This window comes from Sus scrofa, chromosome 1, assembly GCF_054392235.1.
Source record: "Sus scrofa isolate SSC_HxYL_T2T_F1_AM1 chromosome 1, Sscrofa_HxYL_maternal_Yorkshire_Landrace_v2.0, whole genome shotgun sequence".
In the NCBI taxonomy this organism is placed as follows: Eukaryota; Metazoa; Chordata; class Mammalia; order Artiodactyla; family Suidae; genus Sus; species Sus scrofa.
Window position 1 is genome coordinate 71,314,902 of NC_139383.1, and position 26,649 is coordinate 71,341,550.

At 37.8% G+C, this 26,649-nt stretch overlaps 1 protein-coding gene across 1 annotated transcript in view; it reads left to right on the forward strand.

Annotated features, from left to right (window-relative positions):
- The first annotated feature begins 12,973 nt into the window (after positions 1–12,973).
- LIN28B (lin-28 homolog B) overlaps positions 12,974–26,649 on the forward strand; it is a 141,615-nt gene continuing 127,939 nt past the window's right edge. Inside the window, exons 1-2 of the mRNA XM_085004470.1 lie at positions 12,974–13,289; positions 21,544–21,592. Coding sequence (XP_084860596.1) covers positions 21,559–21,592 — 34 coding nt within the window. The 5' untranslated portion in view covers positions 12,974–13,289; positions 21,544–21,558. The remainder of the gene's footprint in view (positions 13,290–21,543; positions 21,593–26,649) is intronic.

Sequence of the window (26,649 nt, forward strand, 5' to 3'; positions counted from 1 at the left end):
GCCCAAATACCAGGGGGAAAAAATTAGACTGAAAAGAATATCCTTTTTCTGATGATCAACAAGAACCTCTCTTTTGCTATGTGGTGCACTGTTTCCCCTCCTAATGCATTAATCCCAACCCCTCCTCCACAGAGGCTGAGGGATTTCATCTCCCCTTTGCCCTAATTTCATTATCACAGGGACCTAGCTGTTAGGTGCAAATCTTTCTCCAAGGGCTCCTAGGACTCTAAGCAAAACAGGAAATTCTGTAATATGCTGTGAGGTTCACACTGGGTGGATTAATTACCAATGCGACTTTTTGCATCTTTCTATCTCCCACTCATCAGATATTTCTTTTCTTTTTCTTTTCTTTTCTTTTCTTTTTTTGGCCACACTTGTGGCATATAGAAGTTCCCAAGGCTAGGGGTCTAATTAGAGCTGCAGATGCCGGCCTACACCACAGTCACAGAAACACCAGATCCGAACTTCATTTGGCAAATTACAACATAGCTTGCAGCAACCCTGGATCCTTAATCTACTGAGCAAGGCCAGGGATCAAACCCACATCTGCATGAACACTGTGTCAGGTTCTTAACTCACTGAGCCACAATGAGAACTCCAAATATTTCTTATGGTTCCTCATTAAGATAGCGCTGGGCTGCCCCACTAGGATTCAGAAGCACAGGCTCCTAGCTGGAATCTACTCATGACAATTCTTTGAGCTCTAGAAGTTAGCTCTGTAAATTTGAGAAGCAAATGTTTAATGTAAATATAAAACTTTTATTAAAAGAAACAAAAGTGGAAAGTATACAAAAAGTAAAAGAAACATATTTGAGGTGCAAGTCACATTCCTTTCAGAGTAAATCTTATATCTAAGCTTCCTTGATCTTTAGTTTTCTTTGCTACCTTTAAGAAAAACAGATATCTTCCACTTCTGGTATTTGGGACCTGTTCATAACTATGTTTGCTGTTTCAATTTGCATGTTCTACTCTGGGAACAATTTTGACATCTAAAGACTTTGGCTGTTTCAGCTGCTTTGTGACTCTATGTTGTTAATGCTTAGGCAGAAGGTCTGTTGTTAAGTAATTAGCTCTGGCTAATTACTTACATAATATAATTGCCCCAGCTATCTATGACTGAATCCACCATAATCTCTGGGACCTGATTTCTCGGCACTTCTCTCGCTGTCAGATCTGGCTTCTGTCTGTTTTGATGCTTGCCTGCTAAACCATCTCCTTCCTGTCTCTCTTCAAACCAGGAGCCTAACAGCTTTGGTATTCTAGGGAAATGGTCTGTTGAGAAAAGTAACCACACTTATGCATCTTCCCAGTTAAGTCTCTCTTCCCATTTGATCTCCTGGGGTTTGTGCTTAGAATACTTTGCATATTATTCTTCCTGAGTTTAAATCTTAAAGACTGTGTGTCCATGAGTAAACTATTTAACACCTACTCCCCACCCCCCAAGCCTCAGTTTATCCATTTATAAATAAAGAACTCCTTTAGGACCTATTAAAGTTAATTCTGTGGTTAGGATCAACTGAGTGTTATGATCACCCGGAATATAGTAAGCATATGATACATGCTGTCACTCTTCTTATTTCTATTACTGAAATAAGTTGTTCTCATCTCCTTTATTTACTGAACTATAAATTCTGCGAGGGTGGGACAGTCTTATTCATCTCTGAATACCATTTTAGGAGGCTTTACCTGAAACCGGTTGACCCTGTTTCATGGTTTCTATTGCCACTGCTAATTGTCACCATCACCACCGACTGTCATGCTCTTCCAAGCAGAGCTCTGTGCTATGTGGCAGCAAAAAAATAAAAAATAAAAATAAAAAAAGCAGAACTCTCTATTATATGGCTACAATACATACTTACATATATTCTAAATGTCTAAATACAAATGTACTAATATCCATGCCCAGCTTAAAACTATCTGCTAGAAACATGACTGGAGGCTACTTACAGTTGTCTCTGTTACTACTCTCTGGACTTGACATTTGAAGCAGTGATTCCAGGTAAGTAGGTCACTCCATGGTCTAGACAGTGAGAAGCATTACAAAGCTAGATTGGTTGTTGATCTAAGCCCTAGTTTTCAAACTAGCTTTTCTTCTTCTTCTTCTTCTTCTTTTTTTTTAATCTCCATCTGCCTTGCTTCTATCTCCATAACTTAATTGTTTCAGAACTAGGAAAGGAGAATGGAGTATTATTTAATGTCTCATCAAGTCAGCAGAAACTAGTGACAAACTCAAGGCACAGCAAGGAAAGAAAAATTAGTGTGCTGTAAGAAAGTAGAAAAGAAGCCAAAATAAGAAAAGCAAAATAAAAAGGATATATTTCAAAAATAACTACCAGTGATAAGAATGGCACTAACAACGGCTTTCAATGCTGTTTTTGACAGTCAATTGAGGACAAGACTAGGTAGACACTAAAGTCTAGAATGCTGGTCCCTTTCCTCTTGATTAAGCTGTCTTCATTTGGAGATTCAAAAAATAGTAATGGTCTGTTTATAGTACAGACCATTATAGATACAGATACTGGTCATTAAGGAATTTTGTCATGAATGGAGTTAGATTAACTGACAACTTTACACTCACTCACCAAAGGAGTTCATATGTTTTATACTTTTTGTGTAATTTGGTTCTTTGGTTCTCTTGAAAGTGTCTCAGAAATTATGACTCAGGGGAATCTGATTTGAGGTCCAATAATTTAAACTGCTACTAAACTCTCTAGGTGATATTGGTGTAGGTGATTGGTGGAACACCTTTGAGAAACATGGAGTAGCCATAGAATCCTCTTCTGTAAAGGGAAATGATTATGCTTACTTTATAGGTTTTTAAAAGAGATATAAATGAGATAATGTACATAAATGCTCAGTACAGGGTCTGGCACTTAGCAAAGATTCAACACAGTTAATTCTTCACCCACATGTCTTCCTTTCTATTTTAGAGGTCATTTTCCACTATACAAAAAAAGAAAAAGCAGTGAATTGCAATATAATTTCTCCCTACTCAATTAGATCACAGTAAATACATTCTGGTGTTCAGCTAGATTTACTTCTTTTCTTTTTAGGGCCAAACCTGCAGCATATGGAAGTTCCCAGGCTAGGGATAAAATTGGAGTTGCAGCTGCCAGCCTATGCCACAGTGGCAGCAATGCCACAACTGTGAACTACAATGAGGCTTGTGGCAATGCTGGATCCTTAACTCACTGAGCAAAGCCAGGGATAGAATCTACATCCTCAGGGATACTAACTGGATTCTTTTTTTTTTTTTTATTTTTATTTTTTGTCTTTTGTCTTTTTGTTGTTGTTGTTGTTGTTGTTGCTATTTCTTGGGCCGCTCCTGCGGCATATGGAGGTTCCCAGGCTAGGGGTCGAATCGGAGCTGTAGCCACCGGCCTACGCCAGAGTCACAGCAACGCGGGATCCGAGCCGCGTCTGCAACCTACACCACAGCTCATGGCAACGCCGGATCGTTAACCCACTGAGCAAGGGCAGGGACCGAACCCGCAACCTCATGGTTCCTAGTCGGATTCGTTAACCACTGTGCCACGACGGGAACTCCCTAACTGGATTCTTAATCACTGAGCCACAATGGGAACTCCTGGATTTACCTCTGAATAGCTTTGCTGACTGTGTACCACTAGTCTATCACCTGCCACAGGTTAACATCCATTATATTATGTTTCTAATAAATGGAGATCAAGAAGGCTACCACCATATTTTAATTGTTCCATAATTTAAGCTAACTTGTCCATGCTTATCTTAAATAACAAATACAATTTGTACTTTAACAATATCTTTCCCTGTCTTGATCTATAGGGCTGAAAGCACAGCAATTTCAGTTACTAAGGTAAGACTAATGGAGGAAATGACCCAGGGAAGGTCATCAGTTAGGGATTCTTCACCCATCAACTCCATAACGCTTTTTTAAAAATCAACTATTTGGGAGTTCCCACCGTAGCTCAGCATAAACAAATCTGACTAGCATTCATGAGGATGCAAGTTCCATCCCTGGCCTCATGCAGTGGGTTAAGGATCCGGCGTGAGCTGTGGTATAAGTCACAGACACGGCTCGGATCTCACATTGCTGTGGCTGTGGCTGTGGCTGTGGCTGTGGTATAGCCCAGCAGCTACCGCTAGCCTGGGAACCTCCACATGCCATGGGTGTGGCCCTGAAAAAGACCTCACCCCCCCAAAAAATCAAGTGTTTAATACTATGCTAAAGTTAAATAACAAGACAAGCTGTGTGCAACATAACAAGACAAGCTGCGTGCAACTCTGTAAAGTTTTGAGGCATCCTTCATTTTCCTTCTTTAACATTTCAAAATACGTTGAAACGGATTAAATCCATTCTCTTTCTATTCTCAGTTGATATATTCTTACGACAATCCTTGACCCTTCTGTGAATTTTTTTTTGGGGGGGGAATCTAGAATTTAAAACTTGAAAATAGGCTGTAAAAGTTAGATACATCTTCATGCCTACCACCACCTACAATCCTGATGGACACTTCTGGTTAAAAAGAGAAAACCATTTACAAAATTATTTAAAATACATCATCTCATATGTTGTACTTCTGACAAAACTAAAAGCTGATGACTCCAGGCACTCCTCTTCTGCATTAAATGATTATACAACAGAAACTTGAACTATACTGCCATAGTACCTCTTATGATTTATATTTAGAAAAGTTTGAGTAAGATTATTGAAGGGAGAACTGTCGAAAGATGGAAGTTCCTGAATTTATTTTTATTCATATGTCATTCTTTAACCTTTTTATTCAGTGGCTAGTGAGTCAGTAATAATTTTATGTAAAAAAAAAGATGAGCATAATTTGAAGATTAACAAAGTGTTCTCCATCTATGCTTCCCAAATACCATTCCCTACTCCCCCATACTGCAAGTGACTCAAACCAAATTTGCCTGTTCTGGACATTCTTTGCCAAGAGTCCTGTTTAGAAAGCAAAGATAGGAAAAATTGTGTGAGAAGCCACATAAACAATACTAGCCTACGATTACATGTACACAAACAGTTTATTTACCAAGTTAGTTCTTATCTGAGTGAAAGTGGGTGTGGATGAAAATGGGAGGGTAACAAAGAGGCCATGGAAAAATGCCCTGACCCACTTCTCCAGGTGTGAGTGAGTGGACCCTCTTATCCTAGAGACATCATACGATAGAGGCTGGCCATGGGTCTCAGGATCTGAGTTCATATCAATTACCTTCAGCTATGTAATAACCACCTGAAAATGTTGTGCCTAAAATCTCAAACACTTAGTATTTCTCATTTATCTTTGTGTTGGCTGGGTGACATCTGGTCCGGATTGACTTGACTTGTGGCTAGATGGTCTTGGATGGCCTTATTCACTTGTAAGGCAGTTGGCCTACTGGTTGATCTAGATCTTACCTGGTAATGCCTTTGGCAGAATAACTCTAGCAAACTATAGGCTTCTATTCTATATGATAACAAGCCAGTTACTGGCTCACTGTGCCATGAACAATACCCATAGTTTATTCCGATTTTTTTTTCCGCCTTTTTTTAGGGCTTCACCCATGGCACATGGAAGTTGCCAAGCTAGGAGTTGAATTGGAGCTACAGCTGCAGCCTACACCACAGCCACAGCAATGCGGGATCCGAGCCGCGTCTGCAACCTATGTGGGATACTTAACCCACTGAGCGAGGCCAGGGATCAAACCTGCAACCTCATGCTTCCTAGTCAGATTCGTTTCCACTGTACCGCAACGGGAACTACAGTTTATCCTGATTTGAATTATTTCCCCATCTGTCTCTCTAATGATGAATGGTTTGAAAAATCCATACCTTAGCCTCTTTTTCTTGAGACAACAAAAAGCATCCCAACATCCCAATGAAGATTTATGGGTGTTCCATCCTTGATTTGATCTTTGTACTAAGATATCATGACCCTTTCAGATGTTTTTTGTTTAATTTGGCTTCTGATTCAAGACCAATTTTTAATTAGCCAAAGCTTTAAAAATTCTTTTAAAATGTAGAAAAAAAAATGTAGTCACTTTTTTAAACACTGCAAGACCCTGAATATCTGACCCTCTCGTGGCTAGTGTTAGTAAACCCTTTCCTGCCTCAAAGTTCTGGAAGAACTGAATGAAATTAGTGCAAGAATTGAATCTATTCTACAACTGTTTGTTGTATACCTACTCTCTCTCTCTCTTTTTTTTTTTTTTATCTTTTTGCCATTTCTAGGGCTGCTCCTGCGGCATATGGAAGTTCCCAGGCTAGGGGTCTAATCGGAGCTGTAGCAACTGGGGATCTGAGCTGCGTCTGCGACCTACACCACAGCTCATGGCAACACCGGATCCTTAACCCACTGAGCGAGGTCAGGAATTGAACCCGAAACCTCATGGTTCTTAGTTGGATTCGTTAACCACTGAGCCCCGACGGGAACTCCCTGTATACCTACTCTTAAGAATAAAAATAAGCAAATACACCTGTCCTCATGGGGCTAAATTGTTATTACATTATAACACTTGAGATGTAGCTCAGTGGTAATTAACCCAAATACTGTCCATGGGGAGGCAGGTTTGATCCCTGGCCTCACTCAGTGGGTTAAGGATCTAGAGTTGTGGTGAGCTGCGGTGTAGGTTGCAGATGTGGCTGGGATCTGGCATTGCTGTGGCTGTGGTGCAGGCCAGCAGCTGCATCTTGGATTCAACTCCTAGCCTGGGAAAGTCCATATGCCACAGATGCAGCCCTAAAAACCAAAAAAAAAAAAAAAAAATATATATATATATATATATATATATGTACACACACACACACACACACACACACACATATATATATTGAAGATGATGCTACAAATTCAGAGTCATTAAATCTTGGGTCTTAGTTTTCCAGAAGTCAGGAAATGAGGATACAGTTCCTGTTAATCTGTACTTTTTTTTTTTTCTTTTTCTGTTTTCGCTGTGCCCTTATGCAACACCAGGGCAGGATTAGGATTGTGTACTGTCCCTGGAATCCAGTCTGGATGCTCAAGTTCAGCAGTCTCCAAGTAGAATGAGCACAGAAGAAAACCCAGTGAGAAATGGGAAATACATGATTACAATTTGATTTTTCTTTCATTATCTTAAATTTCTACTTTGTACACATTTAAAAGTGTATACAATGTATTAGTACACAACTATATGCACACTCTCTATCTGTGTATCTACTGGAGGTGTGTGGTCACTGCTGGGATACAACGTAAAGATTTTTACACTGTGATTCTAATAATTTAAAATACCATTAAAATGCAACTAGAGATTATCATACCAAGTGAGGTCAGAGAAAGACAAATATTACACGCTATAACTTATATGTAGAATCTAAAATATGACACAAATGAACCTATCTAAGAGACAGAAACAGACTCAAGGACTAGGAGACTATACTTGTGGTTACCAAGCAGGAGGGGATTGGGGGAGGGCTGGGGTAGGAGGTTGGGGTTAGCAGACGTAAGCTTTTATACATGGGAGGGATAAACAACAAAGTCCTACTATATAGCACAGAGAACTATATTTGATATCCTATGATAAACTATAATGGAAAAGAATATTTAAAAAAAATATATATATATATAAAACTGAATTACTTTGCTGTAGAGTAGAAATTAAGACATTGTAAATCAACTATACTTCAACAAAAAATAAAATACAATAAAAATTTTTTAAATGAACACTAATTACTCTTTTAGAAGTTGGAGCTAGGTGAGGAAGTTTGATTTTAAAACTCTGGGGTCTAGGAGTTCCTTGGTGGCTCAGCAGGTTAGGGATCCAGCATTGTCACTGGGATGGCTCGGGTAGCTGCTGCTGTGCAGTTTTGATCTTCTGCCTGGGAATCCCTACAAGCTGTGGGCATGGCCAAAAAAAAAAAAAAAAAAAAAAAGTTGGAGTCTATGGCAATATGTATGACTATGACAGGTACTGTTGACAGGGCTGTGGGTTGCATACAGTATGATACTATAATAAGTCTTTCTGCCAAGCATTCCTTTCCTCCTGATTGGCTTACTTGACCAGACTTACCCACTCAAAAAGGTTTTAGTGGTTATTGCCTTAAAACCTTGAATTAGGTAGACTTCCCTAAAGCCAGGCATTTCAGGAATTAACTTTTTTTTTTTCCTGTCTTTTTAGGGCCGCACCCACGGCACATGCAGGTTCCCAGGCTAGGGGTCTAATCAGAGCTACAGCTGCCGGCCTAGGCCACTGCCACAGCAAAACTAGATCCAAGCCGTATCTTTGACCTACATGGCAATGCCGGATCCTTAACCCACTGAGCGAAGCCAGGGATGGAGCCTGTGTCCTCATGGATGCTAGCTAGTCAGATTTGTTTCTGCTGAGCCACAAGTGGGAACTCTAGGAATTAACATTTTTAAGTGACATCTGATTTCTCTAACTTTTTAGAAATTTATCCAATTTTTAGATAACTCATGAAATTTTATAAATTCTAATGATTATGAGAACATTAGAATTATGATGGTCAAACACATAAAATTAAAAAGACCATTATGATGAACAATTCAACAGTTAAGATTTTGCTATGTTCCTTCATTGATCCATTCTCTTTCATTTTTTTGAGACATTAACAATTGAGCTTTCAAAAACCAAAAAGGTTTTACAGAGTGTTTTTCATACAAGTAGCATTAATAACTTGTCATACTTTACTGGTTTGACTAAAACTTTTTCAAATAAGTAATACCCTCATATGGTTCAAATATCCAAACTATGTAACAAGCATATATTGTCTTGCTCCCACCCCTATTCCATCCACTCTGATCTCCCTATCTGTCCCCAAAAGGCAAAGATTTCATTTCCTATGTATCCTTCTAGCATTTCTATATACAAAATAACAACAAATATGAGCAGTATATTCCTATTATCTCTTCCCTTTCTCATAGGACAGGCATCATATGGGGTGTCTGGCATGCAGCCTTTTATATTTAACAATGTATCCTAGGAGTTCCCGTTGTGGTGCAGTGGTTAACGAATCCGACTAGGAACCATGAGGTAGCAGGTTCGATCCCTGGCCTTGCTCAGTGGGTTAACGATCCGGCGTTGCCATGAGCTGTGGTGTAGGTTGCAGACGCGGCTCGGATCCCGCGTTGCTGTGACTCTGGCGTAGGTGGGTGGCTATGGCTCCGATTCGACCCCTAGCCTGGGAAATCTCCACATGCCGCAGGGATGGCCCAAGAAATAGCAAAAAGACAAAAAACAAACAAACAAACAAAAAACAATGTATCCTATAGTCCTCTCCACAGAGAGATTTTCCATCCATTGTGTCCATGTACCATTGTTTTTTATTTATTCAGCCTTTCTACATGGATACAGGTTATTTCCATTGTTCTGCTATGATAAAAATTTTCAATCCAGCTACACACATACTTTGCTGTGTATGCACTTATACCTGTAGGATAGTTTCTCAGGTCAGAGCACGTAATTTTAATAGATTTCACCAAATTGTCCTTAAAGCTGTGCCTTTCTGCACTTCCACAGCCTTGCCAAGGGAGTATGCTGTCAAACCAGGATTTTTGACAGTTTTGAAAACAAGTTTTGCTAGGTGAAAACAAGTATGTCATAACTTATATGAATGTTAAACTTTGTGCCCACTTTTTTCTCTTCTATATCTGAGGGACAGTTCAATAGATCCCTTTTAATTTGGGTGACAGTGCTTGCTTTATAAATTTTTAATTTTTTAAAATAAGAAAAACTGTGTTCTTGATAGGCATATAGAAGTTCTAAAACAGGCACTTATCACTGGAAGGAGTTAGTTTTTTAATTAAAGTTTTTCTTTTTTTTTTTTTTTTTTTTTTTTTTGGCGATGCCTTCAGCATGCGGAAGTTCCTAGGTCAAGAATCAAACCTGAGCCACAGCAGTGACCCAGGCCACTGCAGCGACAATGCCAGATCCTTAATCCACTGTACCACAAGGGAACTCCAGGAGTTATTTCTTTTACCATGATACATGGGGGGAAAAAACTCAGTGTGGATCTAGTCAGTTCTCTGTAGGAAGATGTGCACTTTTTTTTTCGGTGAAGAAACAAAATCATCTAGTTTAACAATGATATAAGTTGAATTGTGCCTTTTCCAAAAGATATTGAAGTCCTATCCCCAGTACCTATGAATGTGATTTTATTTAGAAATAGGGTCTTCACAGATGATTAGGCTAAGACTATTAGGGTGTAAGACTATTAGGGTGAACTCCAGCAAATAAATCCAATATTATTCTTTCCTTATTCTTTTTGTTTGTTCGTTTTCGGGGCCATAGCTGTAGCATATGCAAGTTCCCAGGCTAGGGGTTGAATTGGAGTTGCAGCTGCCAGCCTACACCACAGCCACAGCAACTCAGGATCTGAGCAGCATCTGTGACCTACACCGTAGCTCACTGCAACACCAGATCCTTAAACCACTGAGTGAGGCCAGGGAAACTGCATCCTCATGGATACTAGTCGGATTCATAATCTTCTGAGCCACAATAGGAACTGCTTCTTTCCTTATTCTTAAGCTCTATTTTAGAAGTTGTTTTAGAGCAGGAGAATAAATATGTAAAGAGCCTAGTTTTCCAATATTGTAACATCCAATACTTGTAATTCATAAGTAAAATGACATGATGTCTGCAATTTACTTTCATATATTATAGTCATTAAAAAAAAGAGAGGATAAGATATAACACACTGTATTCTATATTTTCTAAATGTCTTGTTACTTATTTGCTTGAAAAATGTAATCAGGGTGCATTGTTATGCACTAATTAAAAAATGACATTTCTTTCACATCCACTCTGTGCCAGTTCTGTTGTAGGCACTGGGGATATCAAGAAGAGTAAGATAAAGCCTGTGCTCTCAGGGACTAATTATCAGATATAATTTTAAAGTAAAGCAAATTACCACCATGGCCCCAGGTAGAAAGATACATTTTTAGAAAGTAATTGCCAAGGGCCACATGCAAATGATAAATTCACTTGCCTTTAACTTTCTCTTGTGGCTTTTAATCCACTTCTAATCATGCTAAAATATTCTTTAGTAAGTATTTAGTCTATCAAAGTTCATTATCTCCTCTTCCTGGCACCTGGTATAATACATTAAGTATTATAATGGCCCATTTTTCATTTCTGCAACAGCAACTGATGCCATGATGATAATTAGTTTTAAATAAAAAAGACGACTTCGTGATTGTTTGGAATACTACCTCTAGGTTATATTTTAATGTTTTTTGTTTTCTGATTAAAATTCTCCTCAGACTTTAAACAGGTAAATGTACTTAAAGTCTTATAAAGCACCTAAAAGACATAGGATTGGGAAAAAAAAACAAACCCAACCAGTTCGTTCTGTAAGCGTATCATCTGTAAATTCCACTCATAAATAAAAAGTCACTAAAATGCTTTTAAGTCAAAGCATATCATATTTCAGATGGTGATATATAATTAATTGCTTTGTTTTTATTTCTAGTGACCAATGTCTGCATTCTTTTCAACTAAGTTATATTTGAACTCATTAAGTATGTAACATTATATCAAATCATTTGCAATGGATTGATACAAAGGTTATAACTAACAACTGTATCTAAAAGACTCCTCAGTATATTCAATGAGTAATGTGAAATACTTTATGTACTTGCCAAGGAAAAGGCAAGTTTAAAGTCAGTCATATTAGAAAAAAAAAAGAAGAGAGAGAGGACAACAATCAAAAACCCCCCCCAAACCCAAAGTCAGTCATGTCCTACACATGCTCAGTGGAAAACTGGGCAGCCTTTTAGGGATTTGGTCAGAGGTAGCCAATTGGGACATTCTTAGGGAGTCAAATGGGATTTTGCTTCTGATCAATTTGCACTTACCTCACCAGCAGGCTAGAAAAAAAATTTTTTTTCCCCAAGATTATGGCTATCTCTGACAGATGAACTGATTTCCTAATCTTAATCCAAGGATTGGAAGGGAGAATATGATCATTTCACAGGAGTGGTTTGGAGGCTTGCCTTTTAGTCACAGGTTATCCAGCTAACTGGGTTTTATTCATCATGTTCAAAGTCTTCCAATTTTACTATAGATACACATCTGGTTTTTAGTTTTCTGAAATATTTAACCCCTTTAATCAGTTCCAACAAATAGACTTTATTTGATCATATCCATTAACAGATCGGAAGGCTGTGTTCAGTTTTGTAGCTGGTCAGACTATGATTGATCAGGACTATTTGTTTCTGAGAAAACAGAGAAACTTTGACAGGAAAGAACTCTGAAGTCATTAGGTAGAACATAATAGGGGAGAAGGCAGTGATACTGAAAGAAAAGAAACCAAAATACCACGGTTAGGTATACACATAGCATAGTGTTTTTGGCCACAGATCTTTTGGCATCGTGTGAGATAATGTTTGTATTCAATTTAAGGGTGAGTACTTTATCGTTTAGGAAATGCAATGTAGACTACAGCTGACAATAGTATCAACTTCGACACTGTGATTCTCAAAGGATTCTGATATATACTCACTGCTTTGAATTGCACAGTTAGGAATTCACTATATCCTATTTTCGTTTGTTAGTTATGGAGCAGACACCGGGGCTGAGGACAGGATTTGGTACCTTCTTACAGTTTCGCTCCCACCTCCCTCAAAGCGCACCCCAGGGGCCGCCAGCTGAGGTTCCCGTAGGATCCCATGCAGCCGAGGAGGGACCCGAGCGGCAGGCCTCGACGCTCGCAACCGAGAAGGCGGGCAGCGGCGGCAGCGACCGTGCGCGCCCACAGTTCGCGCGAGGACGCGCCTTCGGGTCGGGGCGGGCGGCGCGCGTCCCCGAGAGCCGGCGGGGAAAATTGCACCGCCTCCGCGCGCGCCCGCCGGGCCCAAGAATGAATGGAAAGTTCAATCTCGCGCGCTCGGCGCTGTCAGCCAATGGCGCAGCCCAGAGCGGCGGCGGGCAGGTGTGCGCGTGCCGCCGCCTGACGCAGGGCTCCAGTGTAGCAGCCTGGTGCCGCCGCGCCCCGCGCCCCCCCCCCGCCCGGCCCGGCCCCCTCCTCCCCGCCGGGCAGTGGCGGCGGAGCGGCGGCGACAGCGGATTCCGCGTCCGGCAGCCGAGCGCCGCCCTTGCTCTCCGGCCCTTCCGCGCCGCGTCCCTTCGCCGGCTCACAATGTGCTGACCCGCCTGGCCCTGCCGCGCGCATCCAGGGTCTCAGGCTGCCGCGCTCCCTCAGGAAGTGACAGACACCAGGCCCCTTCCTCCGCCCGGTCCCCCCGGACTGAACGCCACACACGTACTCACACCCAATCCCCCGCTCACACCCGGGCGAACGACGCGACCATGAGGCCCCGGAGGTAAGCAGCGCGCCCTGCGGCCGGGCGAGTGAGACTGTAGCCGGGTGTGCGCGCGGGAGCGGACGCCGCTCGCGGCCCCGGGGCTGGCACGTGAGCAACGTCGAGGGGAGCTGGGTGCCGCCGTGCAGGAAGAAAGGAGGAGGCGCGAGCGCCAGGGACGGGGAAGGACGGGGCAAGGTGGGGAAGTGACAGGTCTCGCAGCAAGTTGCAGTTCGGGAGCTGGAGCGGCGTCCTGCCTTCGCCGGCCCTGATTTATTGCCCCGGTGTTCCCACCGAGATGCGGGAGGGCGATGTACTTCCGGGTTCACACCTTTCTCTCCCCGCTCCGCGCCGCTGGGTCGGCGCTCTGTGCTGGCGCGGCATCTACTGCGAGGCCACCTGATCTCGCCGCAGCGGTCGCCGCCCGGCAGCGGGAGCGGGAGGGCCCTGTGGGGAGGGGGCCGAGGCGACTCCAGCGCTGTGGTGATGGTGGGCTGGGGTCCCGGCGGCCTGTCGGCGCCTCGGGGGTCGGCGCCTTGGGCCCGCGAGGTTGCGCCGCCAGGGGGCGTCCGCTCCTGCCCTTCCCACACTCCGCAACGGAGCTGCTTTGTAGCCGGCAGGCGTCGGGGATCCTTTTTGCTTCGGGATTGGTAATGTAAATTCATGAATTAAAATTAAGGATTTGAGGAGAACGGAGAAAAACGCACTTGGATTTAGATTGCTTTTGGAAAGAAAAACCAAAGAAGAATTGATACATTCGCAGGAGCAGTATCTGACTACTGACCGGAACACTGGATGCGGGTGTCTTACGACGATTTGTACTCCAAAAACTTTCTTTCTTTTCTTTTTTTTTAAACTGCATGTTGGTAAATATTGAGGGTTTCCGAATAACATCTTACAGTATGTATTTAGTGTCCTCATTGCGGAAATTTCTTAAATGTAAGTAATAGTCCGCCATTTTGAATTGTTTCATGTAACACAGACTGAAATCTTACGTTCCTGTGTTTCCTTGGGTTCCTTTCTGTTCTTTCTGTGGATTTGTTTTCATCTATAGGACTTTAAAGTTATCAGGTATAATTTTTCAGTGAGAATTTTTATGCCTACAGTTGTTAATGCGAGGGGGATATGCTCGTGTTTTAGTGTAGTTTTTATTCTTGGTCAAAATATTGTGGAAGTTAAAACTACACCTGACAACTGGTATTAGAATGACTTTAAAACATTTTACAACATCCTTGGAAACGTGTGACTTTAAATGATTTTTACCCGGATCAAAAAATTCCTCGTGTTTCATTTTTTGTGCAGATTACCACATTTAACTAAATGTTAATGTTAATAACGCTTTTTAAATTGCATCTGTTGGTAAAGCACATTTTTGGGTCCAACAATAAGGTATGAAGCATCACGATTTAATTTTATAAGGACTTAAGGGAAACTTTAAGATTTTAAACTGAATTATTGGGAATTCATGCCAATTTAAGTGATTTTCAAAATGTAAATTTAATTGTTATGAGATTTATGCCTTTTTTGTTATGGGTTTGCGCAGCTGTAATAGAGGAGTCGTATAATAAATGAACAATACAATATGTAATAGTATTTCATTTAGACTAATAATTAATTACACCCTTGTTCATTTGTGGGAGAATTTCTGCTTCCCATATTCCTTATCCCTGAACATATGAAATAAGGAGAGTCCAGTGTGCCTAAATTTCCAAAAAAGCTTTAGGAATTAAACTGACACAGGCCTCTTTCTAGTGCTTGGTGGGAGGGGGAAGGTTCTGCAAATGAATAAAATGCTCTGACGTTTCCATTTTACTAATAGGATCAGCTAATCATTGCTTGATAATAAAATGTCAAAAGAATGTAAGGATCTAAATCAATTTGTGGTGCATATTGGTTATTAAAACTGTTTGTAGCTGCTTCGCGGTTGCTCTGGAATCAAATGAATCAACGATCAAGTCTCATTAATTCTTGTCAAATTGTAAAATGTCTTATTATATGTCTGTGTCAGATTTATTTCAGAAATAATGAAAAGTTTGTTGTGAAATTAATCAGGATTTAAATAAAAAATTGACTATATTATGGGGGGAAATGCAGTTAACTATACCTCTTTGTAAGTCAAGCAGATTGTTTTAATATGGTAGTGCTCAAAGTCTTCAGAATGACTTAAAGTTTGTTGTACATGTAAATTAAAGAAATCACTAGAATAATTAGTAAATATACTGGATTTAAGGGTTTTTTTCCTCCCTGTTTACTCTGAACAAAGAGAATATTAAACAGATCTTACCTAACAGTTTGGTAATGTTTGGTATCTGATCAGTAACTTTTTTTTTCTCTTTGTAACACACTGCTATCATTATTTACAAATCATGATTAAGAAGAAAGTAAGCTATTAAATGAAACATACATGCATGTTTTCAGGTAACAGTCTTCATAACAATTCTCAGGTAAAGAATTGATGTTTCTTTTAAAATAATTGAAGTGCTATTCAAAACTACCAAATTTGGGGACTGTGTTAGAAAGCTCAGGTTAAGAAATGATCTATTAACATTTACCTTAATCCATAGTGAAGCTGATTGAAAAAAAAAAAAAGGAAAATGGAGATTCAGAGATGAATCAGTTCAGGAGTTAATTAGAGCTATGGATTATGAAAGAGACATTACAAAATTTTGGTCAGTTAAAGGATTTCCTTATTTGGTAATTTTTAGTAGAATGTTATTTCTTTTCAAATTCTATAGTCCATAAATGCCCCAAAGTTTTTATGTATAAATGATTTAGAGCCTGTACTTTATTTTCTTGCCTTTTAAAAGGGACTATATTTTCTTTATAAATAGTACTGGGTTTGATGAACCACAAGGTAAAGAATTTCTAGCTTGCCAAGCAGACTGATGAAAATCCTTTACATTATAAAACTTATGATTGATTTATATGAACATATATATGAATATATGAAGTGTAGAATCACGCTGGTTTGAGAAATTTGCCCAGTATGTACATGTACACTGTTGGATTTCTCTGACACAATGACGCTCTATGAAGTCGCTGACCATAGTGCTGAACCAAGACAGCCATATTGGTCACTGCTAAATCTGACTAAAAACTGTACACAGAAATTGTGTAGGTGTTCAAGTAGCATCATCACTGTAGGAAATATATACATATATTTCACATATTCTTTTCTGTATATTCTTTTTACCCACATGTATTGAAATCAATGAGAAATTGTGATAGAGAAATTTTATCTCTGAAGTATATTAATGTAACATTGATTTTTGAGTCATGTCGGTAAAATCAATGGGATCAATGCTAGAGGTTTTTTTTTTCTTTGAAAGCTGCCACTTGCAGATGAAGACAAGATTTTAAAACCAATTTAAGTGACCAATGAGTTCTCTCAAAAACTACAATTTTAGGGGATGCCACTGTAAGCTTGAGTATGAACTTGATATTTGCAATTTTTGATTCATGTGTATATATCACTGTCAAACTGGCACTATCAAAACCAACATCAAAACATGGTGATCAGAAATAATAAAGTTATATTACTCATGAAATAAATTTGACTTAGAAACAATAATGCAGGCAACTTTTAAAATAGAAAAATGTAAGTCTTGAAATTATAATGATCTTGACTTACCACTTTGGGGAAATTTTCTATTGTTTGAAGCAGGACAAACACCAGACTGTCACTCCTAACAATATTATTGTGTTCTGCATTGTAGGAAATGAACACTGGTATGAAACCACTGCAGAAATTACCTGAAAACAATGTTGTAATATGTTTAATATTTAAGTAAAAAGTACTATTTTAGGCATAGAACTTTGACATTATTTTCCTAAAAATAGAATGGGTTGACATGAAGGATCATCAAATTAAGGGTCAAAGGTGACAAACCAGGACAAAGGGCATGCAGCTCATTTTCAAGCAATCAGTTTCTAGTTTTTTCATGGCTGAACAAAAGCTTAATTATATAGGGAAAAGGACTTAGTATTGAATGACCAGTTCTAACGGTGGAAAAACGTTTTAAATTTTTTAGATATTTTCAAATTAGTATTTCTTATTTGAGAATGCAAGAGCTGAAATGCTACTACTTTTATATTTTTCAAATAATTCTTTTACGTAACATTTCTTTCAAGACACTACAAAGACATGCCCACTAAAATATTCTGTGCTGTATAGATAAAAACAAACTTTACTTGTTTGTAGACTTAAAGTTTTAGGGAAAAAAATCTATAAATTAAGTTTTGTCTTTTTTGCATTAGTTTCCCGGCATAATCTTTGCTAGTTAAAATCCTAATTTTTAAGAAATGTCAATTTATTACACTATTAGATTACTGGCAGGGATGTAAGTGAGCAGCTTCTAAAACATCTCTTAATCTTTATAAAATGTTTATTGAAACTATTTCAAATGCACTAAACGTTCTCATTTAGTTTTTAATCTCTTGATATAAAATTTTAACCACTAATGTTGTAAATTAAAGTGTATATCAAACAAAATTTCTTGTTAACACTGTAATTATTTAGAAGTATTCAGGTTTACTTAGAATTATTTTTGCTTATCATATCAAGAAGCTACTTCAAGTTTTTAAAGTTATGGTGGGTATTGAAAATATATGTGATTAGCTTATTTAAGACAGGACTTTTGCCATTATTTTGACTCTTTAATCTAAAACCACTTTTTTTTATGCGATATGACCGCAACAATAGTTCATCTATGAGGTTTATTATATGAAACTATTGTTTGATAAGGTGAAAAATAACAGTGATTTACATTAGCAAAACCAATTGTATCATGACCTGTGTTATAACATTCACTTTGACCCAAAGAATTGTCTTTACCATTTGTGTTATAGTTTTACTATACATTATTATATATTTACTACATATTAAACATTTCTGTAGAGGACAGTGTAAGAAAACATTCTCATAAAGCACACAATTCACATCAGTGTTGACCTTCCACATTTGATGTTTTATTTCATGTGTCTGTATGTTATATTTAAGGTATAATGAATGTAAATAAGTACTGTGCTCTAGTTTTTACTCTAGGGTGGTATGTTTGCTGTATGATTTTAAGTAGTCATTTAAAAACTTTTCTTCCAACTATTCTTCTAACAAAGGAGTCACATTATTCCTTATTTTGCTTTCCAAAGAATGTTTTTAATTCAGTAATGATTGAGATGTGTTGTAAATAGACTAGAATTTTTGTTATAAACCACAAAGTGAATATTTAGTAAACTATAATGTGCTTTATACTGACATTATTTTAGAAAATACCAATAATAAGAAAAACAAAAACTTGTTATCGTAAATTTTTTTATGTTGAGAAATTGTAAAGATAAGAATAAATAATGAAACAATTTTCATTTTATTATGGTGAATATTGATTGTAAAATCATTTTTTTTTGGCAACCTAAAGTAACTTTCACATTTTAATATTAGAGGTAAAAGCTGATATGATGTAAACTGAATTGAAATAAAGTTCTCAGTAATATGTTATGTGGTAGTATTTTATTTTATTTATTATTATTTAGTTCTCTGGGCTTGACAGCTTGGCAATTTTTCAATAAATTACAGTATGTAATGCATAGTAGTAATCATTTTCCTTTACATTCAATAGTTAGAACAGTGTACTAATAGCAGTATGTTATGTACTTAGAAGAATATTGTTAAATATTTTTTTGGCTGCACCCCAGCATACAGAAGTTCCCAGGCCAGGGATCAAACCCCATGCCACAGCAGCGACCCCAGCGGCAGTGACAATGCTGGATCCTTAACCTGCTGTGCCACAAGGGAACTCCTTGTCATGTATTTTAATAGAAGGAAATATGAAATCTAGGAGTGTTTGCAGTGAATGGTGTTAAGATAGGCAATTTTGTAACAGTAAGTCTATAGTATATTTAAAAGGAAATTATTGAAGTCACTTTGTATGTACACATTTTATATTTGCAACAAAAAATAATTTATTGCCTATCACATTCTCTTTTGATGAAAAGATGGTTTTTAAGAAAAATTTGTGTACAAGTCCATTTAATTCAAAAAGGCCTCCTAGAGATAATCAGCACAGGTTTGGAAATCCATTGTTATTGATTCAGTAAAAAAAATCCATATTGAATACTAAAGAAGGCTAGGATTATAATGATATATGTTATATACACAGTCCTTCTCACATGGAGCATAGAATCAAGTTGGGAAAGAGAACATCTTCATGGGCTATTACAGTCAATTTCAGTATAGTATTATATGGTAGAGGCATTGTACTCAATATGAAACAATAAGAAAAAGAGATCTAAGTGGAAATTTAAATGATGACTAGGGATAATTCTGGTGAAGGGGCAGATAAGTGCATTATGATAAGTAGAAATACCTGTGTGTAAAATTACAAATAGCTGTTTGGGAATATTTAAAGAATTACTTTCTTTCTTCATGGTTATTATTTCAAAAGTAGTCAACCAATAATAAGAATATGACATTTAATATTGTGAATATTTTATATACCATTAACCTATCTAATTGCTATCATAGTTGTTCAGTAAACATTGGATAGATTTTAATATCCATATTTAAACTTAATTCTGTTTACCAACTCTTGTTTTTGAAATATTTTAAGTCATTACTTAACATCAGTGAAATATATTAATATCTGTGAAATATTTCCATCTTACTTTTCTTACTGAAAAGGATGATAATATTAAATCCACCAATAACCAAAAATATCACGTGTAAGTTTGGATAGTGAAAAATCTGAACGTCTTTATCATTCAAATTGACTGGCTTTCTTTAAACCCCAAAAGCTCACAGATAGAGCTCCTAAAGTTAATGTTATTTAACTAACTTTCTATCACACCATATGACTTTCCCTTTATTAAACCTATTATTTATAATAATTTCTCATCTGAATTATTTAAAAAAATTTGCAAACACATTCCATATTTCTTTCACATCTTTAGAATATATTGTTTTGAACTTTTTTTGTAAATAAAATAAGAGTAAGCCTGAGCTGTGGGCTATTAGAAAAACATGAGCTAGATTTTGTTGAAATTTATGTGTAATATTTAAATATACCCTCACATAAACCAAATGTGTGAAACTTAATATAAGCTTAGTGTAAAGGAAAAGTATTTGAATAAGTTTTAATAATGAATTTTGTTAACATTAGAATTATCTTCTGTCTTTTGATTGTAAACACAGGATAACTGAAGGATTTAATATACAGACGTTCACGTGCCTTTTGTTCACATTCTTCCTCTATTCTTTTCAAATCTTACTCAGTGGGATTGTCATCCTTTGTAAGAAGAATCTTGGGTCAACATTCAGTAGAACTCTGCACTTGAGGAAGCCTCCCTTTCATTTTGAGAAGGAAATTAGATTGCACCTTAAAGAATTTACATATAAGGGTGTATATTTTTTGTGAGTTTATATAGTAGGTATGGTGAATAAAACTTAGTAAAGGGAGGAAAGGTAACCCTGGGTAGCAGATGAATGGATGCATGTTCAAACCAATCTATTTCCCAAGCCTTAATAATTCTGACCTGAGGAGAAAAATGATAATTCAGTGGTCATCAGGAGTTCCTCTTCCAATCACTATACTTCATTACCGGGTGACTTCTTTATTGCAAGTTTTATTGTGTTGTGCCATCTGCCAGTAGATATAGTATAAAAATCGGTACTTGTTTATTATTTTTTGAAGGAGGGTTTTTTGCTTTTTAAAAACTGGGTTAAAGCGTATTAGATTTTTTTTTATAAAATATACTGAAGGATTAAATGTATTACTATTAAACTTTTTTTCTCAAAAAATATTTGAATGTAATAGGCCAGTATTATGCGGTATATTATCACAATAAGATTCTCATGATTTATCTTCTAAAAGATACCTGAAGAGAATAGTCAAATAAGTTCATCAAGGAACAAAATATTGTAGGTTAGGTTTATTTTTAACTCTGGTTAAAAAAAAATGAGATTTTTGAAATACAGGGTAAAATGAAATATTAAAAAATAAAAATGCATTGTTCTTGAGATCTGAATCTTTGAGTACATCTCATTGGTTTTGTTTAGAATGTTTTTAAAACTACTATCCCTTAATGGAATGAAAGGCAAGTTTATGCCAACTGGTTATCAAATTTTGCTAGGTGAGTCTTAAATTGTAAAAAAAAAGTTTACAGGTCACTTCACAGAGTCAAAACCTAAGCATTTTACTGCTTTCTAATGAGCCATTAAGCTGAAGAAGAGGCAATTAAATGAGCAATTAATGTAGTACTGACTTGAGCTCTCTGATTTTAGGTTCTTCAGAAGACAATGAGGTCATTCAACCAGGTTTCATCAGCCCCAGGTTAGTCTTTTTTTTTTTTTCCCCCAATGAAATATTTTACTTAACTAATACTTATTTAAAAAGCTGACTGGGGGCATAAGAGAAAACTTGACAGCCCTCAGGAATTCTCTACTTTGGCAAGGTAAATACCATATCCTGCTATACTCCAGATAACAATCTATGAACTGATAGTCCCACAAGAATTGCATGGATGAAATCTTCTCATTAACTGCTTACTTCTTTTCTTCCTGATTTTAGCAGTACTGGATTTTGTGGTTCCCTTATCCATAACTCAGGCAAAATACATAATAGATATTTAAATGTTTATGGAGCTGAATCTAAAGTATTTGTGACTTGTTCATTTTCGTAAATCCCAAAGGAAAATGGACATTCACACACATCTGTTTAATTAATTTAAAGATAGAGACTTGCTACTCTTTTCAAAATAATTGACCATAACATAAATAGCACAATATTTTAGACATTTTATTCAGGGAATTGAAGAATTCTCCTAATCTAGGGAAGCTCCATTTATTTTGCTTTTCATGAGCATGTATCAAATTTGTTCCTCATTATATTACAAAAACGAGTCATATAAACTTTCAATATCTTAAACCTACACTTTTAAAATATATATCCAGGAGTTCTCTGGTGGCTCAATGGGTTAAGGAGCTGACATTGTCACTGATGTGGCTTGTCACTGCTGTGGCTCAGGTTCGATCCCTGGCCTGGAAACTTCTGCATGCTGTGGTGTGGCAAAAAAACCCCAAACTTTATTTAGGTGTACTGTAAAACCTAGGCTTTTGATGTATAAATATTTTCTTGTTTTATTGAAATTAACTGAAAACTGACAACACTTTTTTTAATAATCATTTTATTTGGTAATGTATTACTCTGGCTTTTGCTCTGTTGAATTTAATGTCTTGTCTCTGCTCTTGACTAATACTACTTTCAGAACACACTTAAGAGCTGTGAGATGACAGAGTTTATGAGCAGGTGAAAAGATGTTATTCTATTATTCTGATCAAATACTGGATTGTAGGTGGCAAGAGGAAAGCAGTAGGGATCAAAAGTTTTAATGAGGAAACCACTGTTCTGCATTGCCTTTTGACAAGCACTTTTTTCTAAAGTGAATCTTTTGACCCAAGAGATTATGCTCCAAAGAGTATCATAAAAAGAAGATTCTGAAAAGTTGCTAAAATATTTTAATTTACCAACTAGTTTCCCCATACCATTGATTGTGGTTTTCCTTTGGGGGCAAACTGGAAGCAGTCCAGAGGCCCTTTTCTCTTCTTTTGGGATAATGTTAACACCAATGTGTTAAGTGACTGCAATAAAGTTTCATGCCTGTGTTTCCTTGTGATTAAAAAAGAGTTGGCCTGGGAGAAGTTCCACTTTCACCAAAAGGTTATTGCCAGAGATTACATTTATGCCAAAGACTTGAACATCAACTGCTCCAGTTTCCTCACTTTGCAGATGAGGAGACTGAGGCCCAAAGAAGCTTAATGATCCAAGATCACAAGGTCACTAAGTGGGACCAGAACTCTGGCCTCCAATTTCTAGCTGGATGCTTTTTCTCCACAGGTTTGCCTCCCATACAGACATCTTTAAAGCCTGAAGATTTCTTCTCATTTGTCTCATCTTTTACTCCTGTACTGTTTTTTCCCTTCCCATTGTCCATGTACCTGTACTTTTCCCCCAAACAAACTCTAAGTAAAAATATTAAAAGAAATATCTGAGAAACAGTCCACACTCTTCAGTTGTTTGTTTTGATGAGATTAACTTTTACAGAATAAACCTTCATTCATTCCTTTGAGAGGGGGGGCAGAATTGTATGTTTATATTTATTGGTGTCATTTCTGTAGACTCAATATTTATTGCAAAAAGATCTTTAAATTATGAGGTATACATGTTCAAGTACTATAGGTGAAAAATATGGATTCATCTTTTCAAATAAAATAAGCTTTCTTTTTTGCTATTCTGGGCAAAGTAATATGGTGCCTATTACTAACTGATTTCTCTATCCTATTGCTATTATAGTTAAAATCACTTGGAAAGTATTTATTGAGCACAGTTCAGAACCTATTTGGGAGGAATAATAATAAATTTTTAATTTTAATTGAAGAAGTATGTTAATAGAATATGATTTTTTGCTATTCAATTAAAAAAATTCTACAAAATAGTGTTAAAATAATGCCCATTTTCTGAATTAATTTTGTTGCACTAAGTACTTCGCTTGATGAAACATAATGGACCAAAAAGCAGGAAATATTTGCAAATGCTTGTTTTTTGAAATATAAAGATAATTTGGCAAACTTAAAATTTATGCTAATCGGTTCCTGTATTTTCATAACTTTATACCTGGAGAAATGTATTAAGATATTTAAGGAAAAATTTTAAGGGATTTTTATAGCTTTGTAAAAATTCTGAAATTGAAACAATTAAGCCAGAGCATTTAGATTCCAGATAAAGAAATTAAATGTGAACGGAATTTTGCTCCTTGGAAACAAAAACAAATAGCCCCCATGTTCTAAAGTGCCTCTACTATAAGACCAAAGTACCCGGCCGAGTACTCCTTTCGTCGACTCCGTATTTTAATAATTTCATGAGTTATTTACCAGTAGTTTACTGAAACGCAGTTGTGAGACCTGCAACAGTTTGCCCGACGTGCAGGTCCGCAGCTTTTGGGCGGGAAACCTCAAGCCGCGGCCAAAGAGCTGGTTCCCCAAAATCGCCCCCGGCCGCCCCCCACCCCCTTCCCCGCAGAGGGCTTTTCCTGATCTCCCAAAGGCGCTGGGCGACGTTTCCGTGGCTTCCCGAAAGGATGGCGCCAGGGGTCTGTCTGAAGACAGCTCCATTTTAGGCATGGCCTGGTGGGGGAGTGGGGGTGTGTGTGGTAATTTTTCTCGGGTTCTCCTGGTCCCGTCCCCCACCCCGCCCTCCTCCAGACTTGACTTTTCTGATTGCGGAGACTTTGACATCTCACAGATGAGAGGGATCAGATTATAAATGATATATGTCTGGAAATGCAGTAAAAGTAGATTGTGCCAAGTGTTGTCTTCATCATGGTGAAATGAAGGCAAAGGTTTCTTTTGTTTGGTGTTCATTTTGGGGGGACAAAATGACATGTGAAAGTCCCCTAATTAGTGAGACATCATCATCCTTCCTTGGAACTGCGCGACTTCTAGAGAGGAGGTGGTGCTGTGGTGAATAAGGGAAAGGTGACTGAAGAGAGAAAGGGGAGAGGAAGTGCAGGGGCGGTCGGTGGAGGGAAAGGGCAGATCCGCTGACCTGGGGGTCTCAGCCACCCTGGGGCGCGAGCTGCGCGTGAAGCTCCGCGGCAGCGAGGGCAGTGTGGGGGCCGCAGACCCCAGCCTTATTTGCCGGGAGGATGGCGCGGGTGGAGTCGCTCGCCACAGTGCCGCAGCCCCTCCTCCTAGTTTTAAGAAAAACCGAAGCATTGTTTCTGCTTTAATAGAAGTCACTCATGGCTTATAGTTGAAAACGACGGCGGTGGGCTCTGCTACCTCTTTTGGTTCCTTGCATTGAACGGTTGGAGTTTTAAAAAAAGAAGAAAAGAAAACGTGTACTTCGTTTTTAAAACGTAGAAGTCTTAGGTTGCGATAATCAATGGCCGTAGGATAGGTTATTTCCTTGATTTTTTTTCACCCCGAGTGCACTGAGGATTCTTTGTAGCTACTTGTACTCATTTTAAAGACATTTTGAAAGAAGTAGGATAAATCAAGCTACTGAAACATTTGGCTTCCACAAGTATAAAACATGCGTTTTGAGTAAAGCACAGGTCTTTCTGGCCCTAAAAACAAGTAGGAAATGAGAAAAAAATTAAAACCAGAAGACTTCAGGAAGGTGACAAATTGGAAAGCGTTCTAGGAGATTCATGGGACATTTTAGGTGAAAGAAGCACTCTATGAGCTTAAAGAGATTATGGTTAGTTTTATAAAAGGATCTTAGGCTCAAAAGATTGGGGGGGGGGCGCAGAAAAGATGAATCTATTTAAAAGAAAGTGCCATGTCCCTGAAATGGGTTCTGATATTTTCTGTGTCACTGTGTCTACTTTCTTCTCCCCCCCCCCCCAATTCTCTTTCCTGCCTCTCTTCATTCTGCCCTCTCCTTTTCCTTTCTCTTCTTTCTTTTACCCTCCCCATCTCCCACCCCCAGGTATGTAAATGAATTTGCCTTAAATTCTTTGTGAATGAATGTTAGAGGATTTTCTCAAAGTTCCCAGTTGGAAAAAGCTTTCTACAGGACTTGAAAGGCCGATGTCCCTCTCAGGAAATGAATGAGTCGATAACCTCTGACACCAGTGACCAGTCCAGTGAACCCTACCTTAATTCTACTAATACTGGAGGCCCCCAATCAGGCAAGACTGAATCTCATAACCATACCATCCAGTGTGGTTCACTTGTGGTATTTCACACCTTTCATCAGTGTATTTATAGGTTTGAATTTCCTCAAATTTAGCAAACAAGGATTCAGAATCTACCTACACATTTCTGATTTTATGATGACTAGACTTTTCTAATTAAAAGCAAACTTACAGATAAAATATTGTTTATCATAAATGTGTTAGTGACAAAACTAAATTATACTGGTCTGTGAATTTTATGATAATTTTGCATAAATACTGGCATTTCCCCTAAATTTGCATGAATGCTTTTTCAGATTATTTTTCTGTCACCAGATGTTGACTTTTATAAAAGTAAATCTTTCATTTAAAATTAAAAAAAAAACCACCCAACTTAAACTAGTTTTTCTATTTTGTGTTATTCAAAATATTTAACCTGGAACATAAAGTTATTTCATTATAGGTCAGTGTAATCAGTTGATTTCTGCTATTAAAGTAATATGTAGTAAATGTTTTGTTAGCAAATAGCTTTTTTTTTTTTTTTTTTTTTTGAGCGCTTCAAGCTTTTGGGACTCTTGCAAAATCATTTGGATTTTTACACCTTTTTCTTTCCTCCCAACCAGCTGGCACATGGTTATCTATTGCCCCCCCCCCCCCCCCCCGCAAGTAAATAAAATGAGAAAGCTTTGCCCCCTTTCTTGAGCCAACAACA